Raw genomic sequence first — 15,193 nt, forward strand, 5'->3', positions numbered from 1 at the left:
CATCACATGTAGTAACTATCTGCGAGTAGTAATAACCCATCCATCCTCTTTTTTTCTTCAGATTCAAATGATCCCCTTTTCCATAATCCCACGTTGATCCATACAAAAAAATATCTTTTTATTAATAAATGAAAACTGAGCAAATGATAAAAGAAACGTTCACTAGCTAATTCTAACGATAATTAAGTTGATGATGGTGCACCTACATCTAAATCTTTATGCATCTTGTCATCGGCTGATTGTTCGGTTGTCCTAGAAGTATCAGCCTCTTTCATTTCTTGATCTTCTTGTTGGGCATCATCCGACTTGTAAGAATAAACCTTCACGGCGCCGTCTATTTGATGGAGAGAAAAGATATTAATGGCTTTACATTAAAAAAAAATTCACTTACCATCACCAGAGCTAAACATAAGTGGCGCGTAAGGATGAAATACCACATCACGAATTTCCATATCTAATAAGCCCCCAATCATACAAAAAAAAAAAAAAAAAAGTCATTCAAGAGAATCGATCTCTATCATATCTATCTATGTTTTCATTTACCCTCATGATGTTTGAGTATTGCCGTCAGTTGTCCTGATAACAGATTGAATACAAAGACTTGTCCGTACATAGTGGGAGCTAACATATATCTACCATTCGATGCTACTTTTACCAACCAAGAATTTGCAATATAACTACCAACAAAGAAAAATGGTTAAAAAAAAAACAAACTAATCTGTATCAAAATCAACTTACTCTTCATGCTTATAACGTCTGATTTCTTCAAGAGTAAATAATCCATCTTCTTCATTTGGATAAACCAATCTATGAAGTGTACATGTATTTGGTGACGCTATAATAACAAAAAAGAAAAAAGAAAAAAAAAAGAAAGAAGAGATGATAATGAATAAAAACAATCAAGCGGATTATACCATGCTACTTACTGATGCCACCAGATTCATCACATAATTCAGCTCCTCTTGATATAAACCATGCATATTGTTGTTGTTGTCGAGAAGCCTTGGTTGATGCTGTTTCCTTGAGAGTATCCCAATATGAAGATTCATCCAGCCAATTAATGAATTTACCACAATCACAATAAGACGAGTATAAGTTTTCAAAGGTTTGTATGAGCTATAGCAATAACAAAAAAAAAAAAAAAAATCAATCATCCAATATCTACTCTCTTGAAAAGAATAATCTTTTTTTTTTTTTTTTTACCTTCCCATGTTCAAAATCATAAAGTCTTAAATGTTCATCACATGCAGCCAAAAAGTATTTATTACCAGCGTTTGGTAAAAAGGATACAGTGAAAGCCATGCATGTTTCTTCATCCTCCATTTTCTTCCAATCGAGTAAGGTAATCCAGTCGTCCGCCATACGCCATTTTATGATATGTCCATCTTGACTTGTAGAGATGTAGTAATTTTCCCCATTGAAACGAAGAGCCTTGATACATAAAATCTCTTCATCATGACCTTCCAATTTAGCAATCACTTTTCCAGTTTCCATATTAAAGATCTAATTATGTAAAGAAGAAGACATGAGTTAGGTTTTTTTTTAAAAAAAAGAAAGAAAAAAAATATCACCTTGATAGGACATGGTAAAATATGATTATCTTCGTCTTCTGATGACCATTGATGACGATCCTTCAATTTACCGGCCGCAACCACGATTTCAGGGGCATCAGCTACAAATTGACCACAATAGAATTCATCAATGTTGGGTTCATCCGCATCTCGTAATTTTCGAACCATTCGTAAATCATTGCCAATATCCCAAATCTTAATAGAACCAATAGTTGAAAATGTCGCCAAAAGTAATCCATTGGGTGATAATGTAAGACCAGTAATGGCACCTAATATATATAAATAAATAAATCATGAGGTGTAAAATCATTGATTGATTCTTATTTATTGTACCTTGATCACTGATATTGCATTGGACAGGTTCTAAAACGTGATTTTCATTAATGGCATCGATCATAGCATGTCCACTATCCGCATGATATTGCCAGAATTTGTCAGGATAACGTTCAGTCAATTCTTTCATACGTTCCAATTGACACCCCTTTGTATATCCCATTGTTTGTTTTGAATAAAAAAGAAAAAGGTGTTAAGTTTTGTCTATTTCTATTTCAATAACCAAAGAAAAAAAACTCTTACCATTTTGCTTTTCACCTTAGTTGCTTTGGATACTGTTTTGGATTTTGGAGTTGATTTGTTGGTTGTCATCTTTTTTTTACGTCCACGAGTAGTACCTTCAACGTCATCGGTTGCTGCCTTCTTGGAGGGACGGCCTTTTCTCTTTGGTGTAGAAGAAGAGTCGTCAGTAGTTGATGGCGTTTCCAACTTTTCATTAGTATCTTGTTTCATCAGTTCCTTTGTGTCTTGATTCAAATTAGTCTCGTTTTCTTGTTTCATGTCAGTTTTTGATTCAGTCATGATAAGCAAATCTATTCAAAAATATGATTAAAGAAAAAAAAAAGGAAGAAAATAGAAATTCAGTCGCGTCAGGCCCTTTTTTTTTGTTTTTTTGTTTTTATTATTGGTAACGCGAACCTCTCGTGTGGTCGGAGTCTGGTCATCAGTGGTTCAAAAAAAAAAAAATGAGATTCCAGGGAAAGAAAAAGAACGAAAAAGAAAAAAGGGATAATCATGCTTGAATGTTACACATCCTTTAGTTATTCAAATACATTACATCTAAAATGATGACTCCTAAAGTCAAAGCAAACTCGAAACAAGATCCCTCTTTTTAACTCCGTATTCAATCGTGTGCTACTTGTCCTTTTTGAGCAATTGAACCATACATATTGAAAATAAAAAAAAAATCACCGCTTTTCTTTTTTTTTATTGATATAAAACGTCTTCTTCATGGATATGATACAAAATAAATATGAATAAAGAAGTATAAAGATGATTATAATAACTAACAAATGATAATAATAATAATAAAAAAGAAGGAATATATATAATATATATATAATTTGTTAAATGTAACTAATATTACTAATAATAATAATACTACTACTACTACTGAATATTGAAAAAAAAAATACTTTCTATGGTATGTGTGTTGTTGTCATCCATTAATCATCGATAGGTTTTTGAGCCAAGAAAGCATACAATCCCATATATGCTTTAGATTGAATCATACCACGTAAAGTTCTTCGTAGAGTAGCGATAAGTTGTTCGTCGTTCAAGTTACTTGTTCTTTTCATCCATGGTGCCAGACCTTGTACTTCTGCGCTAAAAATATTCATAAATCCATCTCCAATAGGACCACCCCAACCTAAAGGAATTTCTCGGTATTCTGATTGTAGTATGTTAAGACCATGATCATTCAACATCATATCCAATTTGGCACCTGCAGATGGATCAAGACCACGATCACTACATAAAGCATCAACTATCCCAGAAAAAAAAAAAAAAGAAAAAAAGAAAAAAGAAATATTAAAATGATATATATATGTCAAAAATGATAAAACTTACAATGTTGTAAATAACGTTTGACATCAGGATCATCCGATATGATTTGCATGTCCAAATCTATACATTGCAGGACCCCGCCATCTCGTAATACCCGTCGAATTTCTGTCAATACATAGGCCCAATCAGTAGTTTTGAATGCAAGTGATACGAATCGTAATTGAACAAAATCTACATATAAATAAAATATATATTAATTTCTTCTTTTAGATATATATCAATCATACCAAAAGCTTTATCAGGGAAAGGTAAACCACGTAATACATTAGCTTCAATAAATTCCAAATTAGCAGGACGAATGACTTGAGGCCAAACATTACACATATCAATACCAACAAATTGGCAACTAGGATAATCAAGACTTGTTTCACATAACCAAGTGGCAGGACCACAACATACATCCAAAATTTGTAATCCACCAGATTGAAAATCCAATTGTTTGATAGCACCAGCCATTACATTACTTTTTTTTTAAAATAAAAAAAAATAAAAATAAAAATAAAAATAAAAATAAAAATAAAATAAAATAAAATAAAATAAAAATTGGTTAATAATTATATATAAATATATATATATATAGTTACCAGCCCAAAAGTTCTTTAGTGAGAAAATGTGTTTCATGTAATCTATCTATTTCTTGATCGTCTCTTGGTAATAAATATTGACTTCCTTCTACAGCATGATAAATACGTCCATCAATGGTTCGTTGAGTAGGTGATCGTGTAGGTGGACTTTCTTTCGTAGGTTTCTTTTGTTTATGTCGTTGACTTGGTGCAGTTGGTTTTGATGCTGTATTCCCCATATAATGATTATTTATTAGTTTTTTTTTCGACTATATGATTTTTAATAAAAAGAAAATATAAAATAGAATTGTCTGAGAAAGATTAAAGAAAAAGAAAAGAAAAAAAAAGTCAAAAAAAGAAAAAGAAAAAGAAGAAAAAAAAAAAAAAGTGTTTCCCCCTCTTACTATACTCCCCCCCTTTTGAGAAAATTAGAGTCAACGGAATTTAAAAAAATGAGCATTGTGTAACTGATTCAAAGATCCAGTTTTCAGGCTAGTTTATTATCTCCATCATCGTTCACTGAAACTCCTTGTATATAAATTCGTTTTCTCCTCTTTTTTTTTTTTTTCATTGTCAATTTCTTCCCAAAGGATGATTCTTTTTTTTTTTTTTGTACCCTGAATATATTTTTATTAACCTCCCTTATTTTTCTATTTCTTTTCATTGTTGTTTCGATTCCGTTAATGAAGAATTCCCCTAAATGGTAACTGACCCACCTATTTAAAAAATAATCAAATGTGACAAAATAGGATCTTTTATTTCAAAAAAAAAAAAAAAAAGATAATAATATAACTAAGTAAGAATTTGATTTAAAGCAAGGAACATAGCCCCTTGAGCACCAGAGAAAGTAAGAGTTGCATAATGTAAACTTGGTCTATCCCAACTTGATCCATCCATTCGTCGCAGTCTACCCTTTTCCATGGATTCAACTTCCATTTTTGCATTTCGATATTGAGATAATCCTTGCCAATTACCAAGATATTTGTCCAATATTTGATCCATTTTCCATTTTCTTTCTTCCAGGGGTAATCTAGCTGATAAATCCGCAACAGGTCCAATCTTGAATCCTAATTTTTGACTCAATCCATCCAGGAAGAATCCAGGTCGCCATGAGATCCGTTGAATAGTTGGATCTGTCAATAATTTAGCTAGTCGTGAATCCATCGATGATTGCCAATTCCTTGAAATAACTTGATCCAATGCTATTGAGTAAGAGATACCAGTATTCGTTGTAATTGATAATCCCTTGTATTGCACGAGATTTTGAGTGGTATGGAAATAAACCGATACAGCAATCGTCAGAGGTTGGTCATCAATATCTTCGATCAACAAGGATTCCAATTGTTCATACCGAACTATTTCATGTAATGCTATGTCTTGACCATCATCCAATGGTAGATATTCCCTAAACGTATCTGATTCTTCTGTATTTGATGTTGATGTTTCTCCTATGGTTGCACCCCAGTTGCTACTTCCATGGTCCAAAGAATCCTTCGTATTTGCTCCATCATCATCACCATTTTTGTTGTGATCATCGCTATCGTTGTCGTCATCATCATCACCATCCGTATCACCATCTGAGTCAAACACATTGATCGTTCTTGGTCCATTTGTCTTTCTAGCTTTCATACCCGTCAAAGGCATTTGCATTAAGTCTGGTTTTTCATCCACTGATTCCCATCCACCTGTAGTAGCCCATTGATTGAAGCGTGCTGGCCCCGCTGTAGTATTGAATTTTCTAGCTTGACCACGATTCTTTTCTACCTTTTCGCAATTTTCATCTAATTCTTCCATCCTCATATCCCTGCCTTGTTTCCATGAATCACCTGATTTCTTTACCAATAGATTCCAATCAGCTTCAGGGTCGGTGTTTCGAAACATGCCAGTATTGAAATCAGAGTATGCTGTTCCCCAGTTATTGTTTCGTTGACGAGGAGTTGGTGATGATGCTGATGATGTTGTTGTTGTTGTTGTTGTCGTTGTTGTTGTTGTTTTGGTATCGGAATGTCCTATATCTTTGAAACTCCATGTGCCACTAGTACCATCATCTTGTGTGCTATTGTTGTTGTCATCTTTGCTAATGCCTGAGGATACTGAGTCTGTAACAAATTGCCACCTTTCTTCAGTCAACCGGTTTGAGTCAATTTCACCCCAAGTATCTTTTGGTAATTCTTCATAGGCCAACTTCCTTGATGGTTCATATATGTCCTTGGCAAACTTATCATGTTCATTGTCGGATGTGATATTTGCGGAATCTACGCTGATATTGTCAAGGGTATCAAAGTTAACTTCTTCATCGACAACCACATTGCGTTTCAGTGTTTCTTGGGATGAAGGATTTTGTGTTGGTTGTGGAGAAAGATTTCCAGTTGTTGTACTAGTCGATTCCAATGCTGAACTTGAACTTGCATTCATCTCTTGATACTGTAGTAATGACCTTCGTTTCGCTTCTTCCAAATCCGCCAAATATACAGGATCATTGTCATTGTCAATATCGTCTTCCATCCTTAATGATTCATAACCGGATTGTTTGTTGTTGTTGTTGTTGTTGTCGATGATTGGATGATTTGATTGATCATCAGTCAAACTGATAATATCACCATCAGAAAGAGCCACTGATGAATCAGCAAGACATGCACGGTTACGATACCATTTTTGTAGAGACTTGGGTGAGAACTTGGAAATGATATTGTCGGGCCAGTGATGAACATTTTCAATCTTGATATGACTAACATTTTCGTAAAGAGCAAACAAGGATACAACATCAAAAACAGCGTAAACAAGAGCAGAAGAAGGCAAAGGAAATTGAGTCCAAATACAGTCATCTTCACTAAAACTAAAGGAGGAGGCCATGTTCTTTGCATAAGTAAATTCATCCAATCCTTCCCAATTTGAAGCATATTTTGTCATAGCGCTTGCTAGGTTCATTGTATCCACAGCATCAGAATAAATCAATGATTGTAAATCTAAAATACGACCAAGACGAATACCAGGTATAGTTTGTTCAATAGCTTGAGCATCAGCACGTACAGCCCATCCAATACGTAGAATATTTTCATTTTCAAGAACATCACCTAGTATATCCCGAATGATACCAATATCTTGAAAAGAGTCTACGATAATAGCATAACCAATAGTTTTGGAAATAGCGATTTGTAATACCTTGAGTTTAGGTTGAGATTTCTTCACCGACAAGAATTCACAATCAATGGAAAAACAACTTGCTTTTTCAATTTCAGGAACAATAGCTTTCAATTGTTCTTCAGTAGTAATAGCTTTTGCAGTAATCAGAGATTGGTCGCGTACAGAAATAATGACAGTAGAGTTATCTTTGATATTCCAGTTTGTACTTGACTGTATAGACTTCCATCGTTGTTTCTTTTGATCACGTTTTGTTGTTGTTGTTGCTGTTTGTACTGGTGGTTGATATTTCTTGATAGCTTCCAAAGTACGTCCATGGTGAACTAATTTGCGTAAAGAAGTAATAGTATCATCCACTAAACAAAAACCTTGGTCTTCACATACAGATAATAAAGAGAGAGCAGCTTCACAAGTCTTGATAGTAGATTCCCAATACTTTTGTCCTGTTAACGATATAGACATTTGGTATTAAAAAAAAAAAAAGATAAAGAAAGAAAGAAGAAAACAAATAAAAAAAAAAAGGGCAATGTTGTATCATTTTTGTTTCGGTTTTCAAAAAAAAAAAAAAAAAAAAGAAAGAGAATCACCTCAATTTGGATATCAGCTGACTTCATAACGAGAACGCGTTGAAGGGAAAAAAAAATATGAATTCCACACCCCTCTTTTTCCTTTTCTTTTTTTTTTTTTTTTCTTTATCTTATATATAATATTCTCATTCACTTTAAACTATATTCTTCCTTCTTTTTTTTTACATACTTCTACAGTCTTTTTTATTTTATTTTTATGCTTTATATTCATTAACAATAACCACTTAACAAATAATATGAATGCTCATTATAAACATTCTAGTTTATCACCTTCTACTCATATTGGAAGAACTAATCACTTATCATCGAATAAAACAGTTTATACTTCTTCAAATAAACTTGACTCTATCTTTGAAAATATCGCGTCTCAGGTAATAAAAAGTTAAAAAGAAAAGATATATATATTTATTCAATTTTATTCAATTTTCTTTTATCTTAGATTCAACATTTGGATGAAAAATTTAAATGGAAATTAGAACTAACTATTATGGATAATCAATCAACACATTTATCTGAATTACTCAACGATGAATCTCCTCCTATTCATTCATTACCTTCTTCTCCTGCTGGGCAATCATCAATGCTCTCCGTTTCACCTCAAACTCAGTATCCTGTAAGTCCACTTTTTCTTTGAACCAATCATGTGATTACTAACCGATTATTTCCTTGGTTGCTTTTTTTTTTTTCTAGTGGGATTTTGTCGTTCCTTTAGCAAATGAAACGTGGCCAAAACCTTATACGGATGAAATACAACACCAAGTAAAACTAGAAGATAAAAAAAAAATGATATTGAAAAACGTGTCTCTTATTGTAAAACTAATTATATTATTATTATTATTATTATCTTGGAAAAAAAAAGTTGAAGCTTGCACAGGATCGTGAACGTCATCTTCAGAACATAGTACACTGTCAAGCAGAACAAATCAAACACTCAAAATATCTTTCACCTGAAGCTGAACATGCTATTACAACCATGCGTGCGTTATTCTTGATGATGGTAAGTTTTTACTTTTATTTTATATTTTTTTTTTAAAAAGGAAATGGAAACATAAATCTAATGATTACTTTATTCAATAGGAAAATGAACAAAAAGTGCGTTACACTGCTGAACTCAAACTACAACAAAAGAAAAATGAAATGCTTGAAAGAAAACTCAAACGATTGGTCAATATTTTACATACTGTTGAAGCAATAGAACCTTCATCTGAAGTATGTTTATTCACCTTCCTATATCTCTTTTATTTATTTATCTCTTTCTATCCTTTTTTTTTTTAATTTTTATCTTTAGACTATTCATATGGACAAGGAATCACTTTTGGAAGAAAGACAACAACTTTTACGGAAATTACATTTAACAGAATTACGTTTGTCAGCACGCGATGTAGAGATGGATTATATTATACGACAACATCAAAAATCATCATCATCATCATCAATCAAATATTACACAAGTAACTCTAAAAATAACAACAATTCACCATCTCCTGATATTAATAAAACTACTAGACGATCTCCAACACCTCAATTCAGTCGAAAAGGTCCACCTTACTTGTTCCAACAGCAATATTCACCAAAAATGAGAAGTAGTGTACGACCTTCTCCTAGTCATAGACATCATCAAAAACTTTCTGGTCTTGATAGTCTAGGTATTCTAGCTGATCAAATGCTTAGTGATCCTGATTTTGAACATAATAAGGCATCACCTACAATGGCTTCTTCACCTTTGAAACAATCAACTACTCTCCCTTTGTATCAACAACAACAACAAGAAGAAGAAGAAGAATATCAGCAATATCAACATCAAAAACATCGTTCACCAGTACGGCCAAAATCAAGTCAACCACCATCATCAACGTTATTATTACCATCATCACCATTACATCATCATCATCATTCCATGGAAGTTTCATCACCAGAACCTTTAGACGATGTACCATGGATTACTTTGAATAACAATAATAATGGTGATCATTCGGATCCTACAATTTTGGCCAAACAACAAAAAAGATCAAAACGTTCCATTGATTCTGCTAATGCTCTTTTATCCATTCCAATGTTGTCCTCATCCTTTTATCCAATTGCTGAAAACCCAGGTAACAAAGAAACTATGAAAAAATGATGCATCTCTCATATTTTTTTATTTTTATTCTTATTAATAGAGCAGGAAAATGATACTAGCAATAAGAAGATCTATAATGTTACTATTTGGACACCTGAAGAAGATGAACAATTACGAAAAGCAATTTCTTTATATGGGAATTTTGGACAATGGGATAAAATAGCTAGTGCTCTTCATGGACGTAGCCCACAACAATGTCAATATCGATGGACAACCATTCACTCTAACCAATCAGAATCACAGACACCAGAACCATCATCTACTACTACTACACATTATCATCATCAAGGAGATGCTCGTCGACCCACTTCATTAGCTACACTTTTGGGTAGAAGTGACCTATCTCATCCAGAGAGAATATCATCCCCAACTTCAACAAATCCAACATCCTCCTCACCAGCAAACTATGATAGGTGAATACCCTTTGGACTATGATTTTTTTTATATTAGTATTATTATTACAGTATTATTATTTAGTTTAGCATTTGTAGTCTGTATGTATATATATATGTCAAAATAGCTTTTTTTTTCATATTCAATCCATCCTTTCTATACCTTTATTAGTATTTATTTCAATAAATCATTGTCTTTTTATTCATCAACATCAAATAAAAATAAAAATAAAAAAACATTCATTCAAAACTATCTATTCTACTCTTCATCCATTTTTTGGTGCTTTGTAGATTCTGCTGATGGTGATGATGAAATGCTGTGACCAAATTGTTTCAACATATCCATTGTTTCTTGTGTTTTTCTACATAAAAATAAAAAAGCTTAGTTCTTGTAAAAAAAAAAAAAAAAAAAAAAAAAAAAAAAAAAAGTCTTTTCTTTTTTAATATACCTTTTTATCTGTGCCGTTTGATTTCGTTTCTTTTCCAATTGTTCTTCCATCAAAATCCTTAATGCTTCTCGTGCCTATAAAAGTCAATAATAAAAAGTTATTGAGGAGAATCAACTTTTTTTTTTTTTTTTTTTTAAAAAAAAAAGACTTACTTGATGTGGTCTGTATTCATTGAGGATATGATGCATGTTGATAAATATAATGCTGATGTTTTCTATTTGTTTTCCATACTATCATAATGGGCGTATATATCAAATTTTAATGATCAATTTATCCTCACTTGTTCATACTTTTCTTTTTTTGTTACTTACTTCATCAGGATTCTTGGCAAGAGTTTCTAAAAGATCTAGGAACTGTACAAGTAATGTTCGATTCAATCTTTTCAATTCTGCTACACGATCTATAAAGACGGATGGATACAAAAAAAAAATTTTTTTTTTTTAAAAAAAAAGAAAGTTGGAATTATGATGATGTTTAATACCTATCTTATCTTTTGGGAATAATTGCTTGATATTTTGTTCTTGTAGGGTAGGTAGTCGATCTTGTACCTAGAATATATGCATACAATGATATATAATAATAATTGAGAAAGAATTAGTTAGAATAAAACTAATTTATATATCATCCTCTAATTATTATTATTATTACCTTCCAATGTTGATCAAATACTACATAATCATCAGTAGGAACTTCTGGTGGTTCTAAAGATCTTAATGAAAAGTCGACCATATGTGGTTGTTTTATTGGTTCTTCAGAATAGTCATTGATGGCTTGAGCGTGTTTTAAACGTTCCAAATTGGCTTTTGTATATCGTCTATAAAATTTAGGTGGTTCAGGCCAAGCACTACCAGTTGATTGTTGTTCCATGTTTTGTTTTTTTTTTTTTAAAAAAAATAATAATAATATTAATGATAAAGAAAGGCGAATAAAAGTAATGTTGAATGAAAAAAAAAATTATAAAAAAAAAAAAAAATTATTTTCAATTTTTACTTTCCCTTTATTTCATTCTATTTTTTATTTCACTTATTCTTTTCGTTTTCATTTTCTTTTTCATATTTTATTTTTTTAACCTTAAATTTCAAATAGTATAAATACCCCACCTTTTTCCTTTATTTTTCTTTTTCTTTAGTTAATCATCAATATATTTTTTTAAATAAATCTTTTCTTTTCATCCCTACTTGATTGTATTGTGGATTATCTATTTTGATTGGCTCATTTTGTTCTATATTTAAAGTCAGAACAATTTTACTCTACTTTTACTTTCCAAATTTGGAACAAGACTTTATTTTTCTTTACTTTACTTTTTGTTTTATTTTATCTCTTTACTTATACGTGTGCTTGCGTAATCAAGTACTGGTGCTCACTATAAACATTATTAACTTTCAATCATCCGTTTTACTTTTTCAATTTTGAACCTATAAACCAAAAAATCACTTAACACATCTCCTATCAACTATTAAACAAACACATCTCCGTTTCATTTTTATCGTTACACAAACAATACTAAAAATCACAAAAAGGAAGCGTCAGCTACAGGATTTGAACCTGTGCAGGCAGAGCCTATGTGATTTCTAGTCACACTCCTTAACCACTCGGACAAACTGACAGATGTTTTTCGAAAACTGATTACTTGATTATAAATCTAATCGTTAATTCTAGCCAATCAGCATCAAGTATTCGAGTTTTTGTCATACAAAAACCAGTTTGTATGATACGGAAACTTTGTACCTTGAATTTTCAAAGTCAGCTTTTTTTTTTTTCTTTCTTCATCTGCATACACGTAATTTTTTTTTATCTTTTATTCCAACTTTATATTTTTTTTATAATTATCCTCATTGAATTATCTACATAACTACTATACATCGACTTGTATGATATTTATTTATTATTATTATTGAACACAGTAAGTGATGTCTATTTTTATTTTATCTTCTTATTTATACTTTCATCATTGAATCAATTTACTCAAATTATTACCAATCAACATTCTTGACAATTGGTAGAACTAATAGGCAAAATAAGGTGGGTTGATACGCACTTCTAACTGGTGTCTGGACCTTTGCATTTTTTTTTTTTTTTTTTTTACAAAGAAGAAGGGTGGTGATCTACGCATGGTGATCGACTACAGAAAATTGAATGACAACATGGTGAAGGATGCTTTCCCATTACCACATATTGATGATATCTTGAGTGCTCTTGATGGACTAGAGATGTTTTCTATTTTGGATTCTGCTTCCGGTTTTTGGCAAATTCTGATGGATGATGATCGAAAAAATGGGTGAGATGCAAACGAATGTGACCTGGACAAGGTAATTTAATCGAATGAAAAAAAAAAAAAAAAAAAAAAAAAAAAAAAAAAAAACAATGATAATAGTAATAGTAGATGAAGATGAAAGTTCAATAATATCTGTTTTGTATAGAATGGAATAGTTCAATGGATCTCGTATATGGCCCCTTTTTTTCCGGATGCAGACATTCTTCTATTCGTGCTCTCCTCTGGATTGGACTGCAAGCTCTAGCAGAAGAACGCTGTGACATGGTGACCTTGTATATGAAGCTCAAAGTGTCATGTCTTCTATTTTTAGACACATCATCCTACTTATTTTCATTTTCCTTTATTTTTTTAAATAAACATCTTTATCTGGAATTGATCACTTTTTTTTTTTTTTTTTTTTTTTTTTTATTTGTTATTTTTGACGTTTGTGATTACTTGTCAATGGATCATTGTTTTATTTTTTTATTGATTAGGTTTATACAAGTGATTATTGTTTAGTAATCCTTGAAGCATAGCTCACTTCAGGTCATAACACCACACGTATCATGTTATAGTTGTTATTTTATTACAAGAAGTATACGTTTGATCGTCTACTTGTTTATGTTTTTAGTATTAGATATCTCCCTTGTTTAAATATCATTCGTATCGACGCACTTCATATATATATATATATATCTTGTCTAATCTTACCTTATATTTTGTGAATAAAGAAAGCAATCATTCATTCTACATGTGGCATTTTACTATGATGACATTAATGATAACTAATAATACTTTTTTTTTTATTAAGAAAAGATTTTTGAAAGGGATAGAATACAATACATATCTAACAGGAAGAGCATCACGTAAAGAGAAAAAAAAAAAAAAAGAATGTATAATCTAATCTAGGAGAGGAAGGAGGAGAAAGTAAAATGAAAAATGTACAATTGTTTTGAATCAAGAGATCTGGATAAAGAAGAAGAGAGGTAATTGAGGAAACCTATTTTTTTGCTGCAGCACCACCAACATTGGAAGCCTTGGCCACGGTTGATAAGAAGGTCATCTTTTGATCCAAACCATAAGAAGCATTGCTACTCACCAAAGATTCCAAAGCATGGGTATCCAAAGAACTAGGCCATTGAATCGATTGTCCTATCGACATAAACCGAGTATAATCACCATCATTCAACTCCATTTCCATTTGTTTTTTTTCTTCAGGATCAATGGTTGTTTCTTCCACATTATTTGTTGATATCACAGGATTTAAAGAAGCCCAATCAAAGTCCTTGTCGATAAACGTAGTGGTACGACGAACAGGTACAGAAGAAGGAGAACCATAGGATGTTGATTTCTTGATATCGCGACGTTGTTGTTGACGTGGTTTTCGTTCAACTTGTTGTTGTTGTTGTCCTTTACCAGAGGAAGTTTTTTGTTGTTGTCGTCGTTGTTGTTGTTGTTGCTTGTTGTCAGTTTTTTTATTGGAAGATGTTTCAACAGCATCGTCAAATTGGCCAGGTTTAGCTTGTTGAGGACGTTTTTGTTTGTTGCGAGATCGTTGTTGTTTCTTTTGTGCTTGAGCCAAAAAAGAGGCAAAGACATCAGTTTCTTGACCACTAGAAGGCATTAATTTACCACGACCACTACCACCCAACCGTTGAGATAAAGTTGGTTTCTGAGTAGGAGCATCGGATGTTGTGGATTCATGTCGAATAGCAAATAAGGAAGAAGAACGTACTGTTGGTCTTACTTGTTGTCCTAATCGTATGGGATTTATGCGCAACATTAAAGAAAACTAAAAGAGTGAGTGGAGTGGAATAATAAAAAAAAAAAAAAAAAATGAAATAGAAAAATAAAAATAAAAAAGAAACAGGAGAAAATACAAAAAAAAAAAAAAAAAAAAAGAAAAACAAATTAACTTTCAGCTATTTCACGTCACTTTTTTTTTTTTTTTTTTCCTTTCACCTTGGCCCATTTCACTGTCCGTCCTAATTATGGTAAGGCAAAATGTCAAAAAATGACAATTCATAAGATTTGAGTTTATTATAGTTTATGCTATCTGCATTTTCTTTAACTAACATTAACGCAGTATATCAAAATATCTAATGATCTATTTATGCCATTATTCAACCAACTCTTTTTATATGATGGATGATCATCCTAAATAAAAAAAAAAAAATCACTTGATAATTAACTGTGGCTTGGTATTTAGAACTTTTGC

The 15,193-nt window shown here is 31.8% G+C and overlaps 6 protein-coding genes and 1 non-coding gene across 7 annotated transcripts; 1 reads left to right on the forward strand and 6 right to left on the reverse strand.

Annotated features, from left to right (window-relative positions):
* Window positions 1-99: 99 nt before the first annotated feature.
* On the reverse strand, window positions 100-2,507 carry BX664DRAFT_321742 (WD40-repeat-containing domain protein). Its single transcript, XM_051543350.1, has 9 exons — window positions 2,148-2,507; window positions 1,905-2,052; window positions 1,572-1,840; window positions 1,204-1,503; window positions 927-1,116; window positions 739-835; window positions 544-677; window positions 392-454; window positions 100-334 (listed from the first exon to the last, which is right to left on the reverse strand). The coding sequence occupies exons 1-9, from the start codon at window positions 2,424-2,426 to the stop codon at window positions 183-185; spliced, it is 1,632 nt and encodes a 543-aa protein (XP_051405190.1). The 5' UTR covers window positions 2,427-2,507; the 3' UTR covers window positions 100-182.
* Window positions 2,508-2,802: 295 nt separating this feature from the next.
* Window positions 2,803-4,406, reverse strand: BX664DRAFT_289817 (S-adenosyl-L-methionine-dependent methyltransferase). The gene is made up of 4 exons (XM_051541857.1): window positions 4,055-4,406; window positions 3,698-3,933; window positions 3,474-3,641; window positions 2,803-3,390 (listed from the first exon to the last, which is right to left on the reverse strand). Exons 1-4 carry the CDS (start codon window positions 4,270-4,272, stop codon window positions 3,071-3,073), a joined length of 942 nt encoding a protein of 313 aa, XP_051405191.1. The 5' UTR covers window positions 4,273-4,406; the 3' UTR covers window positions 2,803-3,070.
* Window positions 4,407-4,795: 389 nt separating this feature from the next.
* BX664DRAFT_321746 (uncharacterized protein) lies at window positions 4,796-7,693 on the reverse strand. Its single transcript, XM_051543351.1, has one exon. It carries the CDS (start codon window positions 7,634-7,636, stop codon window positions 4,826-4,828), a length of 2,811 nt encoding a protein of 936 aa, XP_051405192.1. The 5' UTR covers window positions 7,637-7,693; the 3' UTR covers window positions 4,796-4,825.
* Window positions 7,694-7,997: 304 nt separating this feature from the next.
* Window positions 7,998-10,297, forward strand: BX664DRAFT_310566 (uncharacterized protein; the record flags this gene model as incomplete). Its single annotated transcript, XM_051542558.1, has 8 exons — window positions 7,998-8,132; window positions 8,201-8,374; window positions 8,452-8,520; window positions 8,621-8,758; window positions 8,839-8,970; window positions 9,050-9,510; window positions 9,769-9,854; window positions 9,921-10,297. 8 exons carry the CDS (start codon window positions 7,998-8,000, stop codon window positions 10,295-10,297), a joined length of 1,572 nt encoding a protein of 523 aa, XP_051405193.1.
* A 132-nt stretch (window positions 10,298-10,429) lies between these two features.
* Window positions 10,430-11,652, reverse strand: BX664DRAFT_382134 (mediator complex, subunit Med7). The gene is made up of 6 exons (XM_051549018.1): window positions 11,370-11,652; window positions 11,203-11,269; window positions 11,033-11,121; window positions 10,874-10,951; window positions 10,722-10,795; window positions 10,430-10,634 (listed from the first exon to the last, which is right to left on the reverse strand). The coding sequence occupies exons 1-6, from the start codon at window positions 11,586-11,588 to the stop codon at window positions 10,532-10,534; spliced, it is 630 nt and encodes a 209-aa protein (XP_051405194.1). The 5' UTR covers window positions 11,589-11,652; the 3' UTR covers window positions 10,430-10,531.
* Window positions 11,653-12,245: 593 nt separating this feature from the next.
* On the reverse strand, window positions 12,246-12,327 carry BX664DRAFT_t14. The gene has a single exon. It is a non-coding gene; the product is annotated as a tRNA-Ser (tRNA).
* Window positions 12,328-13,723: 1,396 nt separating this feature from the next.
* BX664DRAFT_321753 (uncharacterized protein) lies at window positions 13,724-14,808 on the reverse strand. The gene has a single exon (XM_051543352.1). It carries the CDS (start codon window positions 14,756-14,758, stop codon window positions 13,976-13,978), a length of 783 nt encoding a protein of 260 aa, XP_051405195.1. The 5' UTR covers window positions 14,759-14,808; the 3' UTR covers window positions 13,724-13,975.
* Window positions 14,809-15,193: the final 385 nt, after the last annotated feature.

This window comes from Halteromyces radiatus (genome assembly GCF_025201355.1).
Source record: "Halteromyces radiatus strain CBS 162.75 chromosome Unknown BX664scaffold_1, whole genome shotgun sequence".
Lineage (NCBI taxonomy): Eukaryota > Fungi > Mucoromycota > Mucoromycetes > Mucorales > Cunninghamellaceae > Halteromyces > Halteromyces radiatus.